At 56.8% G+C, this 13,893-nt stretch overlaps 1 protein-coding gene across 4 annotated transcripts in view; it reads left to right on the forward strand.

The window, feature by feature from the left end:
* The window catches only part of SLC38A8 (solute carrier family 38 member 8), a 38,245-nt gene that overhangs the window by 18,203 nt on the left and 6,149 nt on the right, over window positions 1-13,893 (forward strand). For all 4 annotated transcript variants that reach the window (XM_004280095.3, XM_049704069.1, XM_049704070.1 and 1 more), the window contains exons 5-10: window positions 1,280-1,421; window positions 2,258-2,359; window positions 5,534-5,591; window positions 10,977-11,091; window positions 12,375-12,522; window positions 12,903-13,111. In XM_004280095.3, the coding sequence (XP_004280143.1) occupies window positions 1,280-1,421; window positions 2,258-2,359; window positions 5,534-5,591; window positions 10,977-11,091; window positions 12,375-12,522; window positions 12,903-13,111 (774 nt within the window). The remainder of the gene's footprint in view (window positions 1-1,279; window positions 1,422-2,257; window positions 2,360-5,533; window positions 5,592-10,976; window positions 11,092-12,374; window positions 12,523-12,902; window positions 13,112-13,893) is intronic.

The raw sequence follows: 13,893 nt of genomic DNA on the forward strand, positions 1-13,893 counted from the left end.
ATGGCCTGGAAAGTGAGGGCTCAGGAAGGAGCTGGGCAGCCCAGATGGCAGAGGGGGTGCCTTCCTGGCTTCAGGAGTCCAGATGGCTAAGAAGGGCTTGCCCCCCGTCCCAGGCCACGTGGGATCTCTGTGCACCTTTGGGTACGCGCATTCCCTTGGCCTCTCTGGCCAGGAAAGCCTGCCTTGCCTCCCTCAGGGGAGGTCTCTGTACCCTGAGCTCCATGTGGAGCTGTCCCGTTGCGTCACTCCAGTAGAAGCAAGCCATTGTGGTCAGGCCGTTGATCTCTTTTCATCGCGTGCTTTACGGAGCACGTGAGAACCGGAAGGGTTATGTTACAGCAGTGCCAGCCCCCCGAGTGGGCACCTCTATCTGCGTGCTTCCGGCCTCGAGCCATCTCGCTGTCTCCCCTCTCCCCCATCTGTCTAGCCTCCTCTATCTGATAACTCCAAATTCTCCGTCTTACTGTGGTGGAATCAAAACGGGTCCAGACTCTTAGGTGTTCCTTCTCTTGAGAGTTTGATGGGGTCTGTGTCCCCTCCCCCGAATCAGAGCGGGCTCCGTGACGGCTCGGCCTGGTGGAGGAGGGCAGATGGGACACTGCCAGTTCTAGGCCTGGCCTTTAATAGGACGGCACCTTCCGCCTTGGGCTCGGGACCCCCCAGCTGTCATGGACCAGCCTGCTGGACGGTCTGCAGGGGGGGCCCCGCGGAGCCCAGGCATCCCCACCAGGCACCCTGTGTGAGCGCAGCCGCAGCCGTTGAGGACCCTCCAGCCCCGCCCCCTGCCAAATACCCCCGAGGGCCCGCAGCCTATCTCTTGCGGAAGCCCAGCTCAGCCCGGCCCTAATTCTCCTCTCTCTGATAACGGGGTTGCCCGGGGCTGCTGTTTGGGGGAAATGTATTCCAGGCCCCGACTTCACCGCACACACCCTTTGAGCCCTTGAGTAATTTTTCACAAACAGGAGGGCCTGGGTGCCCCAAGGGCAGACCGTTGTGTTGTTTGCTGCCGATTCCAGCACTTAGAGCAGCGCCTGCCAGGCGGAAGGAACTCGGTGAAGGTCTGTTGAATGAATGCCTACAGCGTGTTCCCTCCGTCCTGGTGGCACGTGACAAGGTCCCCATCATGCTTGTCATCCCACCCCTTTAAACTCACGGGGATGACTCAGTGCCCACGGCGAACCCACCCGAGGACTCAGAGCTGGGAAGCCCGTGGCCGCGGCTCTTCAGCTGGGGGAGGCCACGCGGGGCTCGCTGCATCTCCTTCCCTCCCTCCCCCTAGTGTGCGACCTGCTGCTGCCCGGCGCCCCGCCAGCCACGCAGCCCTGGTACACCGACCAGCGCTTCACCCTGACGCTGCTCTCCATGCTGGCCATCCTGCCCCTGTCTGCCCCACGTGAGATCGGCTTCCAGAAATACACAAGGTACAGGCTGCAGCCCCTTCCTGGCAGGACGATGGCTGGGGCTGGGTCCCCACCTCGGCGGACGCTTGGTGGGTGGTTCCTGTCCGCCTGGGATAGGGGAGCTGCTAGCACGGGTCTTCCCATTTGCAGAAGGGGGAAAAATGTTTAATTACACAAGTCATACATGTGCCTGATAGAAAATACAGATAAACAAAAAAGAAATTTACCCGTAATGACAGGACCTGCAGCTGACATTTTGTTACCTAATGATTGTAGACTTTTTCTGCACACACACGCACATATGCTGGCACGGACACACACACACACACACACACACACACATACACACACTTTTTCCCATTTTACCGTCTTAGGCTCTCCGCGTACTTTTGGAAAAATTAAGCCTGGCAAAAGTCTTCACACAAGTGTGCCACCCACCTTCCCCTGTCGTGTAATGAAATGGAGCAGAGAAAGAGTGGGCAGGACCCCCTTGGCCCCCGGGCACCCCCAGCCCTCACCAGCTGAGTCAGGGTCCTCCTTCCCCCTGTGCTGTGGCCCAGTGGGCAGTGTCCTGACTTAGATACTGAATCCCAGTGGCTGTTGGAGAGACGGGGGCGCCCGTAGCGATCACAGGCTCGCAGGTCTGACCTCGCTGGGCCTGAGCGTGGCCCTGCCCTGCTCGCCTGGAATGCTCTTCCCGCTGTCCCCATTGTGCAGATAAGGAAATGGAGTCCAGACACTGGCCTGACACCTTGCCTGTGTGGGCAGAGCTGGCATTGAGACCCCGCTCCGTGTGGCTCCCCAGCCCCTACCTCACCATAGAGGCCCCCTAACGCTGCGCTCCGTCCGTGTGTTAGCATCCTAGGCACCCTGGCCGCCTGCTACCTGGCCCTGGTCATCGTGGCACAGTACTACCTCGGGCCCCAAGACCTCGCTCGTGAGCCCCACCTGGCATCGAGGTGAGTCTTGGGCGATGGCTTCCCGGGGCTGCTGTGAGGGCCGCTTCTCCCCCTGACCCTGCCCATGGTTTGCACAGAGCCCTGGCTTGTCCCGTGAAATCCTTCAAGTCTCTGATGCCGTAGAATTCAGCAAAGCCTCCTTTCCTGGGACTTCCCTGGCGGTCCAGTGGTTAGGACTGTGCTTCCACTGCAGGGAGCGCGGGTTCAAGCCCTGGTCGGGGAACTAAGATCCCACGTGCCATACGGTGCGGCCAAAAAAAAGCTCCTTTCCTTCTTCAGAACGACAGTGCTATCACTAGTGAGGACAGGGGACAGGCTAAGGGACACGGAAGCACTGGACACCCCACCAGCCTGGGGCTCCTAGGCTGTTGCAGACGCGTTCCCCACAGCTTAGGGGCTGCAGAACCAGCCAGCAAGATGCAGGTGCAGGGGCAGAGGCCAGTGAGGCCCGACGAGCCTGAGCGAGGCCAAGAGTGGGAGTGGGCCTAGGGGGTGGGTATCCTGTAGGGATGCAGAGCTGTGGTGAGGACTTCAGTTTTGCACGGAAGCCGCTGCAGGGTTTTGATCACAGCAGGGGCTTGAAATCGAATCGGCTGGTGGCAGGCCAGCTCCATGAGCCTGTGACCTGTGACGTCCCCCAGGGTCCTGGGCTGAGAAGGGCCCTGTGCTTGGTTTAACGCCCTGCTGGCGCCATCCTGAAATGCTTAACCGCTGTTGAACAGGGGCCGGCACTTTCATTTTGCACTGGGTCCCGCAAACCGTGTGGACCCTCCTGGAGGGTAGGTTGGAAGTGGAGTGAGAGAGAGAGAAGAGAGTCCGGGTGACTCTGAGCTTTGGCGATGCCGTTTCATGGGCTGGATGGGACGGGGAGGGGTCGGGTGGGGATGTGTAAGGTTGGAGACGGCTGTGAGACACTAAATAAAGACGTCAGGGAGCTGGTCAGACTGTGCGCCTGGAGTCCAGAGAGGCCTGGGCTGGAGAGAGGAACATCAACCCATAGATGGCGTGGAAGTAAGGCCAGGAGCCCAGGTGAGAACTGAGCTGGTGGCCCTCCGCCAGGCCCTGGGGGATCAGCGAGAGGGATGGCAAGTTAGCAGCACGTGTTGGCTTCTTGGGGCTGCTCGTAGTAACACATGAGCACAAACCGGGTGGCTGAAAGCAGCAGCGACTTCTCCCCTGGTTCTGGAAGCTAAAGTCCAAAATCAAGGTGTGGGCAAGGCTGCGCTCCCTCTGGAGGCTCCAGGGGAGGGTCCTTCCTGCCCCTCCCAGCGTCGGTGTTGCCGGCACTCTTTGGCCTTCCTTGGTCTGCACATGCTTCGCTCCAGACTCGGCCCCCATGGTCACACGGCCTCTGCCCTGTGTGTTTCCTCTTCCTATAAGGACACCAGTTGTTGGGTTAGCTCCCAGCCTACTTCAGTATGACCTCATCTTCATTTAACCAATTACATCTACAAAGACCCTTTTTCCAAATAAGATTTCATTCTGAGGTTCCCAGTGGCTATAGATCTAGGGGGACACTGTACAACCCAGGACAGAGGATAATAGAATCTGGGTCTCAGAAGTCAGCAGAATTTCAAGAAGGTTGGGGTGATCGCCACCAGCTGCCGCTTCTGGGTCACATGGGGCTGAGCCCTGGCGCCTGATTTGGCCACGGAGGCCGCTCGATGTGGCTGAGTTTCATCAGGGCAGGAGGCGGGGTTGAAGGCCCAGGTGGATTGGGTTCAGGAGAGGGGGAAGGGAAAAGCCGGGAAAGAGCTCTTCTGAAGAGGGGCGGAGCGGAAAGTACTGGGGCACAGAGGCCACGTCCCGTGTGGCCCACGGCACAGCGACGGCATGACCCAGCAGTGGAGGAAACCCGATCAGAAGAGGGCCAGATCCACTGCTCATCTGTGGCCTTGAGTCTGCGGAGGGGAGGGTCCTGCTCTCTGGAAATGCAGCCTCCAAGGCTGGAGCTCGGGCAGTCTCACCCACGGGAACAGGAGAGGACAGCACGTGAGGCCCAGAGGACGCGGGCAGGCAGATGGAGCCGTGGGAGCGTGGGTGCTAAGAAGCTGGCCATCGGCTGACAGTGCTGTTGAGGAAAGTCCAGGAAGGCAGGGCTTGCCGGGGAGGCTCCGTGATCTGCACCCAGAGTTAAGAGGCGGCCGGAGCGCAGCACAGAAGGGAGATACCACCGTGTGACTTGCCCCGTGGCTGCTGTGACACGTTCCTGCCAAACTTGATGACTTAAAACTACACAAATTTATTCTCTTACAGTTCTGATATCAGAAGTCCAGAATAGGTCTCACTGGGCTGAAATCAAGATGTCAGCAGGGCTGTGTTCCTTTTGGAAGCTCTAGATTGGAATCCGTTTCCAGCTCCTAGAAGCGCCCACATTCCTTGGCTCGGGGCCCCTTCCTCCATCTTCAAAGCCAGCAAGGTTCCATCTCTCTGACCCTGCTTCTCTGGTCACAGCTCCCTCTGACCATAGCTGGGGAAGGTTCTCTGACTGCAAGGATCCTTGGGCTACGTTGGGCCGAGATCCTCCAGGGTCATCTTGTGTCGTGTAAGGTTCCCAGGGTTAGGACATGGATCTCTTTGGGGCCCACTCTTCTACCACAACCAGGAAACCCCGATTCTATAGCGGGTGCTGTATATGCTTCCTCCACTATGTGTCCCTAAAGGTGCCGGAGGCTGGTACGTAGAGCTGCTTATTAAAGGAAGCTGGAGGGCCACCATGTGGGGACCACTGAGAGGGCTTGACCTGAAGATTCTGCCCCATGCACACCTCAGTTCCCTTGGGTAGCTTGGACAGAGGTCAAAGCATCCTTGCCCTGTGGGGTCTGTTGGATGGAGGCTGCCTGTGCCCCCAACCACCCCAGCCCCTAAGCTTATTGGGCACAGGCAGCCTCCAAGGGAGGCTGGGAGTTCCTCCCAGCCACGCCCTGCCCAAGTTGTGCCTGCAGGGAGAATGTCAAGTTACCATATGTCAGCACAGATGTACTTAGAAAGTGCAGCATTTAACATGCAGGCTTTTCCAACCCCCCAAACCCGGCAGTGGACATGGTTTTTAAAACCTGTCTTACAGTCACGCTTAGTTACATCTTGCTGGTGGTGTTGAAAACTCATTTTCAAGTTGAAGGTTGTCTTGAGTTTAACTTTTTGTAACAAGCACCCGTTTTCATCTCTTTACAGTCCTTCCTCCTGGGCCTCCGTATTTAGTGTCTTTCCCACCATCTGCTTCGGATTTCAGGTAACCTTGGCGTCCGTGTTGCAGAGGGTGGCATTTGCAGGCTCTGGGGACCGCCTGCTCCCTCAGGAGAGTGTGGCCTCCCTGTCGGGAGAAGCTCGAGGACTTGTGCTAGGGTGAGATGGGCTGTCTTTGGCAGACGGTGCACGTGGCCGGCATCTGGGCTCTGGGAACCGGCCCCGCCGACAGCCAGCAGCAGCACCTTTGTTTGTTGGGTCTGGGGTCCAGTGTGTGGGCCCGGGACCTGTCCCCTCCTTTGCGAAGTCCTCACGGCCGAGTCGCCACGCCTGGGGACCTGGAGCGGCCTTTTTACGTAGAACGCCTTCGTGCAGGTGGCTTCTGCCGCGCAGGCCTGGAGGCTTGCCGGCTAGGAGGGCGGGAAGGTGCGTGGGGAGCTGGCGGTACTGGGCAGAATATATAGAGTTTGATAGAATGGCATGGAGTAAGGAATTCCGTGCGTGGAATCCAGTGGAGGGGCTTCCGCCGCAGCGCTGGGTGGGGCAGATTCAGAGATGCCCTTTTCCAGGCGCAGATGCCTGGGAGGAGTCTTGAGCAATGTGTGGGAGGTGGCCAGCTAGAAGGGGAGGGCGCTTCAGCTGGAGAGCCCCGGAGGGGGCGGGGGTCCCAGGCTGGAGAGCTGCAAGGGGCGGGGCGGGGCTGGAGGGGCGGGGCTGGCGTTGGGCTTCGCTCCCCGCCTTCTGGGCTTTCCTGGGGTCTCGCAGTCTCCTAGCAGGCGGCAGCTGACTCCCTTGCTCCATTGTTTATTTTAGGAAAGATTTGCCTCTCTCCTAAAAACAACCACCTCCCCACCACGACAACAACAAAACCGCCCCCAGTGAAATCCAGTTCTCGAGGGAAAGTGGCTCGGGGTTGACAGTGTCTCAGCTTCGTAGCCTGAGCGGCTTCTTGCTGTGCTCACCAACCAGCTCCACTTTGTGTTTGTCAGCTTATGTTTTCTTTGAGAACCACTTTTTGGGGAAAAGAAAAGTCCTGAAACATTTCCGTTGCTCTTTTTTATAAATGAGTCGCTGTAGCGTTTCTGGGGCTTAGCAAGCCGCTTACAGAACTTCTCACGTTTCTTCCTGCACACCCAATATTTTGAAAGATGGAAGGCGACGATTTTGCTGTCAACCGTTTGGATGTCGTTTAGCCAGTCTTCTCTCGGGTCCCCGAGCACCATATGGTGTAGCAGGCTCGCGCCGGGCAGGGGGGTGCTTTCCAGATGCTTGTGAGGAGGTGCCCCCCTCACCTTTGTCTCGGCTCCCTCATCCCATTCTCCTAGCAACCGAGGCCTGGGCTGCCGTTTCCAGGGACACGGGATGCGGAGATGGGGGAGTTGGGAAAGGATGTGGATTGCAGGGCGGGGGTGGGGCAGAGGACTAGTTGCCGAGGCCGGGGATAGGGTTGCCAGGATCCAGCTTGGGGAGTCAGGGATCTGGGGGTTGGGGAACTAGGCGCAGGTGAAGGTGGAAGGGAGCCAGGTGAGGAGTGGCGCTGGGCTGGAGGGGCTGCTGAGCGGGGGAAGGCGTGGGCGGTCACCTGGCGTCATCGGGAGGTCGGATTCACACACTGCTCCCCACACACTTAGCGGGGCACCCCGTCCAGCCTGCGCAGAGTCGGAAGGAGGGGCTTGGGGGAGCACGGGTTGTGGGTGCAGGCTCTGCTCCCAGACACTCTGGCCACACGCGGTACTTCTCTCTTGTTTGTGTTTTTTTAATTGAAGTATGACTGATGTACAACACCGTGTTAGTTTCAGGTGTACAGCACAGCAATTCAGGCATATGTAGCTGAATATATATGCACATTCGTTTTCAGATTTTTTTTCCTTTAGAGGTTATTACAAAATATTGAGTATAGTTCCCTGTGTTATGCAGGAGGTCCTTGTTGGTTATCTGTTTTATCCGTCGTAGTGTGTATATGTTAATTCCAAAGTCCTAATTCATCCCCCCCCATCCCCCTTTCCCCTTTGGTGACCATAAGTTAGTTTTCTATGTTTGTGAGTCTTTTTCTGTTTTGGAAATAAGTTCATTTGTATCTTTTTTTTTTAGATGCCACATATAAATGATGTCATGATATTTGTCTTACTTCATTTAGTATGATAATCTCTAGGTCCATCCATGTTGCTGCAAATGGCATTACTTCATTCCTTTTTATGGCTGAGTAATATTCCATTGTATATATGTACCACATCTTCTTTATCCGTTCATCTGTCAGTGGACATTTAGGGTGCTTCCATGTCTTGGCTATTGTAAATAGTGCTGTAATGAACATTGGGGTGCGTGTATCTTTTCGAATTATGTTTTTCTCCAGATATATGCCCAGGAGTGGGATTGTAGGATCATATGGTAGTTCTGTTCTTAGTTTTTAAAGGAACCTCCATACTGTTCTCCATAGTGCCTGTACCAATTTACATTCCCACCAGCAGTGTAGGAGGGTTCCCTTTTCTCCACACCCTCTGCAGCATTTGTTATTTGTAGACTTTTTGATGATGGCCATTCTGACCTGTGCGAGGTGGTACCTCGCTGTAGTTTTGATTTGCATCTCTCTAATAATTAGCGTTGTTGAGCATCTTTTCATGTGCCTGTTGGCCCTCTGTGTGTCTTCTTTCCCCTTGGTGTTTTTAAACGGCTTTGAGATACAACTTAACGTGGCATACAACTCACCCCTCTAACGTGTACAGTTCAGTGGTTTTTAGTATGTTCACAGAGTTGTGCAACCATCGCCACCATCAATTTTACAACATTTTCATCACCTTCAAAAGAAACTTGTACTTATTACCAGTCACTCCCCATCCCCCTCTTGCTTCCCTCCTGGCCCCTGGCAACCGCAGATTTTTCTGTCTCTCTGGATGTGCCTGTGCTGGGCACTTCGGGTAAGTGGAATCATACAGTATATGGTTCTTTGTAGCTGGCTTCTTTCACTCGACGTGGTGTTTTGTTTTGTTCTTAATTTGTATTTCTGGCCGCGTTGGGTCTTTGTTGCTGGACGCGGGCTTTCTCTACTTGCGGCGAGCGGGGGCTTCTCTTCGTTGCGGTGCGCGGGCTTCTCATTGCGGTGGCTTTTCTTGTTGCGGAGCACGGGCTCTAGGCGCGCGGGCTTCAGTAGTTGTGGCGTGCAGGCTCAGTAGTTGTAGCTTGCGGGCTCTAGAGCGCAGGCTCAGTAGCTGTGGCGCACGGTCTTAGTTGCTCCGCGGCATGTGGGATCTTCCCGGACCAGGGCTCGAACCCATGTCCCCTGCATTGGCAGGCAGATTCTTAACCACTGCGCCACCAGGGAAGTCCCACTCACCGTGGTGTTTCTGAGGATCGTCCGTGTGGTACATGTGTCAGGACCGCGTCCCTTTTCATGGCTGAATGATATTCCACTGTTTGGAGAGTCCATAGCTTGTTTTTCCTTTCTTCAGCTGGTGGCCGTTTGGACCGTTTCCACTTCTTACCCACCACATGCTCCTCTGCCCTGCATCCCATCACTTAGTGAATAGTGAGCTTGCTATTGGCCAGTTAGCATCCTAGATGCTGTCCCAGCAGGGCAGCCCTGCCCTCAGAAGCTTTATTTCCCGGCATAAGACCAAGAGAAACACAACCCAGGAGTCATAGGAGAAACAGGAAGAAGGGCAGGGCCCCATCCTGCAACCACCAAGCATCCTTTCCCCCATGTCTGGGTTCCGGAGTATAGGAGGTGGGAACGTTGATCCTGAGTTCCACTGCTTGTTGGTTGAGGGCGTGTGTGTGTGTGTGTGTGTGTGTGTGTGTGTGAGTGAGCTTGCCCCAGGCTGGATGCCGCCTCTGTGGCTGGAATCGGGAGGCCTGAGGCTGGTGTGCCCCAGCCCCTCACAGTGGGCACTCTATGAGGTTGGGGACTGTGTGAGGCTGGTTGATGGGTACCCCACACTCACAACAAGGGGCACCGATATAAGGACCTGAGTGTGGAGAGCTGGGGTTGGGTGCAGGGAGGCCTCGTGGCTGCAAGTGGGGCAAAGGGATGGATGATTGAGTAACCGCCGGAGTGCCCTTCACCTGTGGGCCAGGCTCTGGGCCGAGAATGAGGGAGGCAGGTGTGTCTGACACCACATACCTGACAGACGCTGAACCAGCAAACCCAGATGTGCTCACATGGGGGGCGTGAGAGCAGAACTCGGCCAGCTGGGGAGGAGGGCTTTCCTAAAGGATGAGTAGAAGCTGGCTGGATCAGGAGACATCGCAGGCAGAGCACACAGCACGGGCAAAGGCCCTGAGGCAGCGAAGAGGGACCGTGGTGGGCTGAGCTCGGTGGGCGAGGGGAGCAGGGCTCTCGAGCCTGGGGAGTGGGCAGGCATGGACAGTCATCCTGTTGGCTTTGATCAGAAGTGAGTAAATGGATGTGGTGGTGGGAGCCCTGCCCCGGGAGCCTGGGAAAATCCCAGAACCCATAGGGCACATCCAGATACAGCAGCACGTCTCACCCCTGGCTGCTCATCAGGTCTCCTGGGCTGCTGATAAAACACCGCTGCCCAGGACCTGCCCCAGATAAATAAGGTCCACATCACAGGTGGGCTGCTGGCATTGGCTACATGTATTTTATATTTTTAAAAATTTGACCATGTGATACAGTATGTAGGAAGTATATAAATCCTAAGTATGTGTACTCCCATGAAACCGTCACCCCGATGGGGATATAGAACATTGTCAGCACCCCTGGAATGTTCCCTCAATAGCACCACCCCACCCCACTATTCTGCCCTGTGTCACCACAAACGGTAACTCTCGACTGAGGGTGATTTTGCCCCCTAGGGGACATTTGGCAATGTCTGCAGACATTTTTGATTGTCACAACTGTGGGGGAGGCTCCTGGCATCTAGTGGGTCGAGGCCGGGGATGTGGTCCGCATCCCACCGTGCACAGGACAGTCTCCAAGCATCAGCAATGCTGCGGTTGAGAACCCCGTGCTGGCTTGCTTGGCTTGTAACTTGAACTTCACGTACGTGGAAACGTTCTTCTTCTCTGGCGTCTTTTGCTCCACGTTACAGCTGCAGGGCTCTCTGTGTTGAGGTGTGCACTTGTGTTCACCCCTTTTCAGTGCTGTGTAATATTCTACCCATGAATATCTGACGACTTACTTCTACCTTCTGCTCTTGGTGGGCATTTGGGTTGTTACCCACGTTTGGGGACACTGAGACTTTTTTTTTTGTATTTTTAAAAATATTTATTTATTTTTGGCTGTGTCGGGTCTTAGTTGTGACGCTTGGGATTTTTGTTGTGGCGATTGAACCCATGTCCCCTGCATTGGAAGGCGGATTCTTTACCACTGGACACCGGGGAAGTCCCAAGACACTGAGACTTTTTAGATGACGCCAGGTGATTCTAGCGCCCAGCTGGCTCCACTCCCGTTGACCCTGCTGCTCCCTTGCAGTGTCACGAAGCTGCCGTGTCCATCTACTGCAGCATGCGCCACCAGAGCCTCGGGCACTGGGCCCTCGTCTCCGTGCTGTCCTTGCTGGCCTGCTGCCTTGTCTACTCGCTGACAGGTAAGGCCCGCGCGGGGTGCCCGGGACCTGGGTGCGGAGCAGTGGGAGAAACCGGGATAATCACAAGTGTGTATAGAGACCCTACCGTGTCCTGGGTGCAGTGCTAAGCGGTTTGACTGCCTGTGCTGCTTTTGTCCCTAACACCCCCAGGAGAGTCCACAATTCATAGTGGAGGCCACTGAGGCTCAGAGGGTTGCCATGGCTTGTCCAGGGTCTCCCAACTAGACGTGGCAAAGCTGAGATGCAGACCCTGGCCCGTCTGTCTCCTGAGCCCCTGCTCTTCACGCCCCACGCCCCTGCCTGCCCGTCTCGTGGGATGGCGTCAGTGATGGCTGTCGGAGCATGATATCCAGGCAGTGGTTTACAGGACACTCTCTTGGATGCAGTGGGTTTCACCATCCACACACTGGCACAGGAGGGTCTTCAAAGGTGACAGAAGTGTGGCTCAGAGAGGGGCTGTGCGCCACCTGAGGTCCCACGGCACATCCGGTGCACAGCCCAGGGCCTGGGCTCAGGCTGACTACTGGCCGCTTTCCTCCAGCCCAGCAGCCCTTTCTTTCATCAGCCTATCAGAGTCTCTGATTCAGGGAGCTCTTGGGCTCCCACAGATGTGTCAGGGGCCTTGGACACTTGCTGGGTGACTTCTGTCTAGCAGGGGAGGTCTCTCTCATTCTGTGGCCCCTGAGTTGGACCCGGTGATTGAGAGTCTCCTTCAGATGGTCCAGGGCCAGCAGACTGGAGAAAAACCAAAGCAAACCACAGCTCTTGGTCCGCGGTGGATGTCTCAGGACCGGGCAGGTGACACAGAGGCCGAGAGGCAGTGCTGGGTTGTGGGGTAGGGACCTGACTTCTGCTGTAATGAGCTGTGTTATTCCAGACAGTTGTTGACACCTTGGGTCTTGATTTTCCCCATCAGGAAAATGGGCGCACTGACAGCTTCTTTCTCTAGGTGCTCTAAGGGTGGGGCGGACAGGGCACGGAAAGCATTGTTCAGACTGCTTCCAGTCAGTCCACGCCCACGAGTGGGTGCCTTGTACGGGTGCCGTGAGCTGTTTGGAAGAAGGACAAGGGACAGTTTTGCCCAGCAGGAGTTTGAGTCAGAAGGACCAGGATCCTGTAGACTGAGGACAGGAAAGCCTTGGGAGATTCTAGAACTTTCTGTCAGCTCCTAGGGGAAACCTTAGCAGCGGTAGATCTGGGTGCTGTCTGCGTGTCGGAGTTGAGGTGGGGGGACAGCATTTTTCTAATCAGCTCTCCTGTGTTCCCCCCTTTACCCTTCATAGGCGTGTACGGCTTCCTGACTTTTGGGACAGACGTTACTGCTGACATCCTGATGTCCTACCCAGGCAACGATGGGGTCATCATCGTTGCCCGGGTCCTCTTCACTGTGTCCATCGTGACTGTCTACCCCATCGTGCTCTTCCTGGGGAGGTGAGGCCAGCTCGTGGGACATGGTTCAGTGCAGAGCACAGCACCCGTCGAAAATTAGCACGTGCCAGGCGCCATGCCAGCCCACGTGGCGTGGGGACTGTCTTCACCTCTGTTTCCTAGAGGAGGAGACGGGCAGGGGAGTCAGGTGGTTTGGCCAGCGTCGCCCAGCTGGTGTCAGGACTGGAGCCTGGCCCCCGGAGCTTGGCGGCCCAATGTGGTCCCGCCCTGTCGGCTACCCATGTGCGGCGGGGGTTCCCAGGGAGTGAGCCCCGCCGGTGTGCGGGGCAGTGGTGGGGGGCACTCTAGGGCACCCAGTGGTGGGCGAGTGCAGGGCTACCGCCCCCGGGAGCCCGTGGGAGCCCATAGTGCGTGGCCTCCAGGTCAGTGATGCAGGATTTCTGGAGGAGGGGCTGCTGCTGGGCGTGTGGGCCCCAGCCCCTGGCCGAGCCCTCGGGGCCGTGGGTCCGGATGTCGCTGACCGTCCTGTGGGTCACCGTGACGCTCGCCATGGCCCTGTTCCTGCCTGACCTCAGCGAGATCATCGGCGTCATCGGTGGCGTCAGCTCCTTCTTCATCTTCATCTTCCCAGGTGAGGGCCATGTGCGTGGGGGGTGGGAGCCCGCGGAGGAGGGATGGCTCCCAGCCCTGTTTACTGGGCCGGGGGGGGGGGGGTGGGGGGGGGCCAGGGCTTCGCACACCTTCCCTCATTTAACATCTCAATGGGCGTGCTGTTATCAACCTACAGATGGGAAGACGGAGGCCCTGAGGCCTCCTGGGTGGAATAGCTAGCATGTAGCGGGGCTGAGTCAGCCTCACAGCCTTGTCTACCCTCCCGCTGCTGCCACTCACTGTAGGATTTCATTTAATATTTTCAATGATATGAAACTCCTATGGTTGAAAGGTGCCCCACAAACCTCTTCCTCCTTGTCCCCCAATCTGGGAGGCAAACACAGTTTCCATGATGGACGGATTCCTAGGAAACCTTCCCAGTGTTAGTGAGTGATGATGTGAAATTCCAGCCAAATTGGCCTGACGGTTAGCCCGGCCTGGCAGACCCAGGGTGGCCAAGGCTGGGGGCTCCCGGAGAAGGGGAAGCACTTAAGGGGCAGAAACCCCAGATCCTGCGGCCCCTGGCCCTGGGAAGCGCTCTCAGACACGAGTGATGGGGTCCGAGTGCCTCACCACCTCCCTTGGCTTCCTGCCCCCGCCGGCCAACTACCGTCTAGGGCGGATGGACCAGTGATGCTGTGTCTTGAACACACAGTACGGGCTGGGTGTCCATGTCCTGAGTGGGGCCTTGTAGCTCTAGCTGTTTCCCGTGTTGGAAAGGACGGGCCAGGATAGGCTTGGCGGCGGGGAGAGCCACAGGCT

This window comes from Orcinus orca, chromosome 20 (genome assembly GCF_937001465.1).
Source record: "Orcinus orca chromosome 20, mOrcOrc1.1, whole genome shotgun sequence".
Taxonomy (NCBI): domain Eukaryota; kingdom Metazoa; phylum Chordata; class Mammalia; order Artiodactyla; family Delphinidae; genus Orcinus; species Orcinus orca.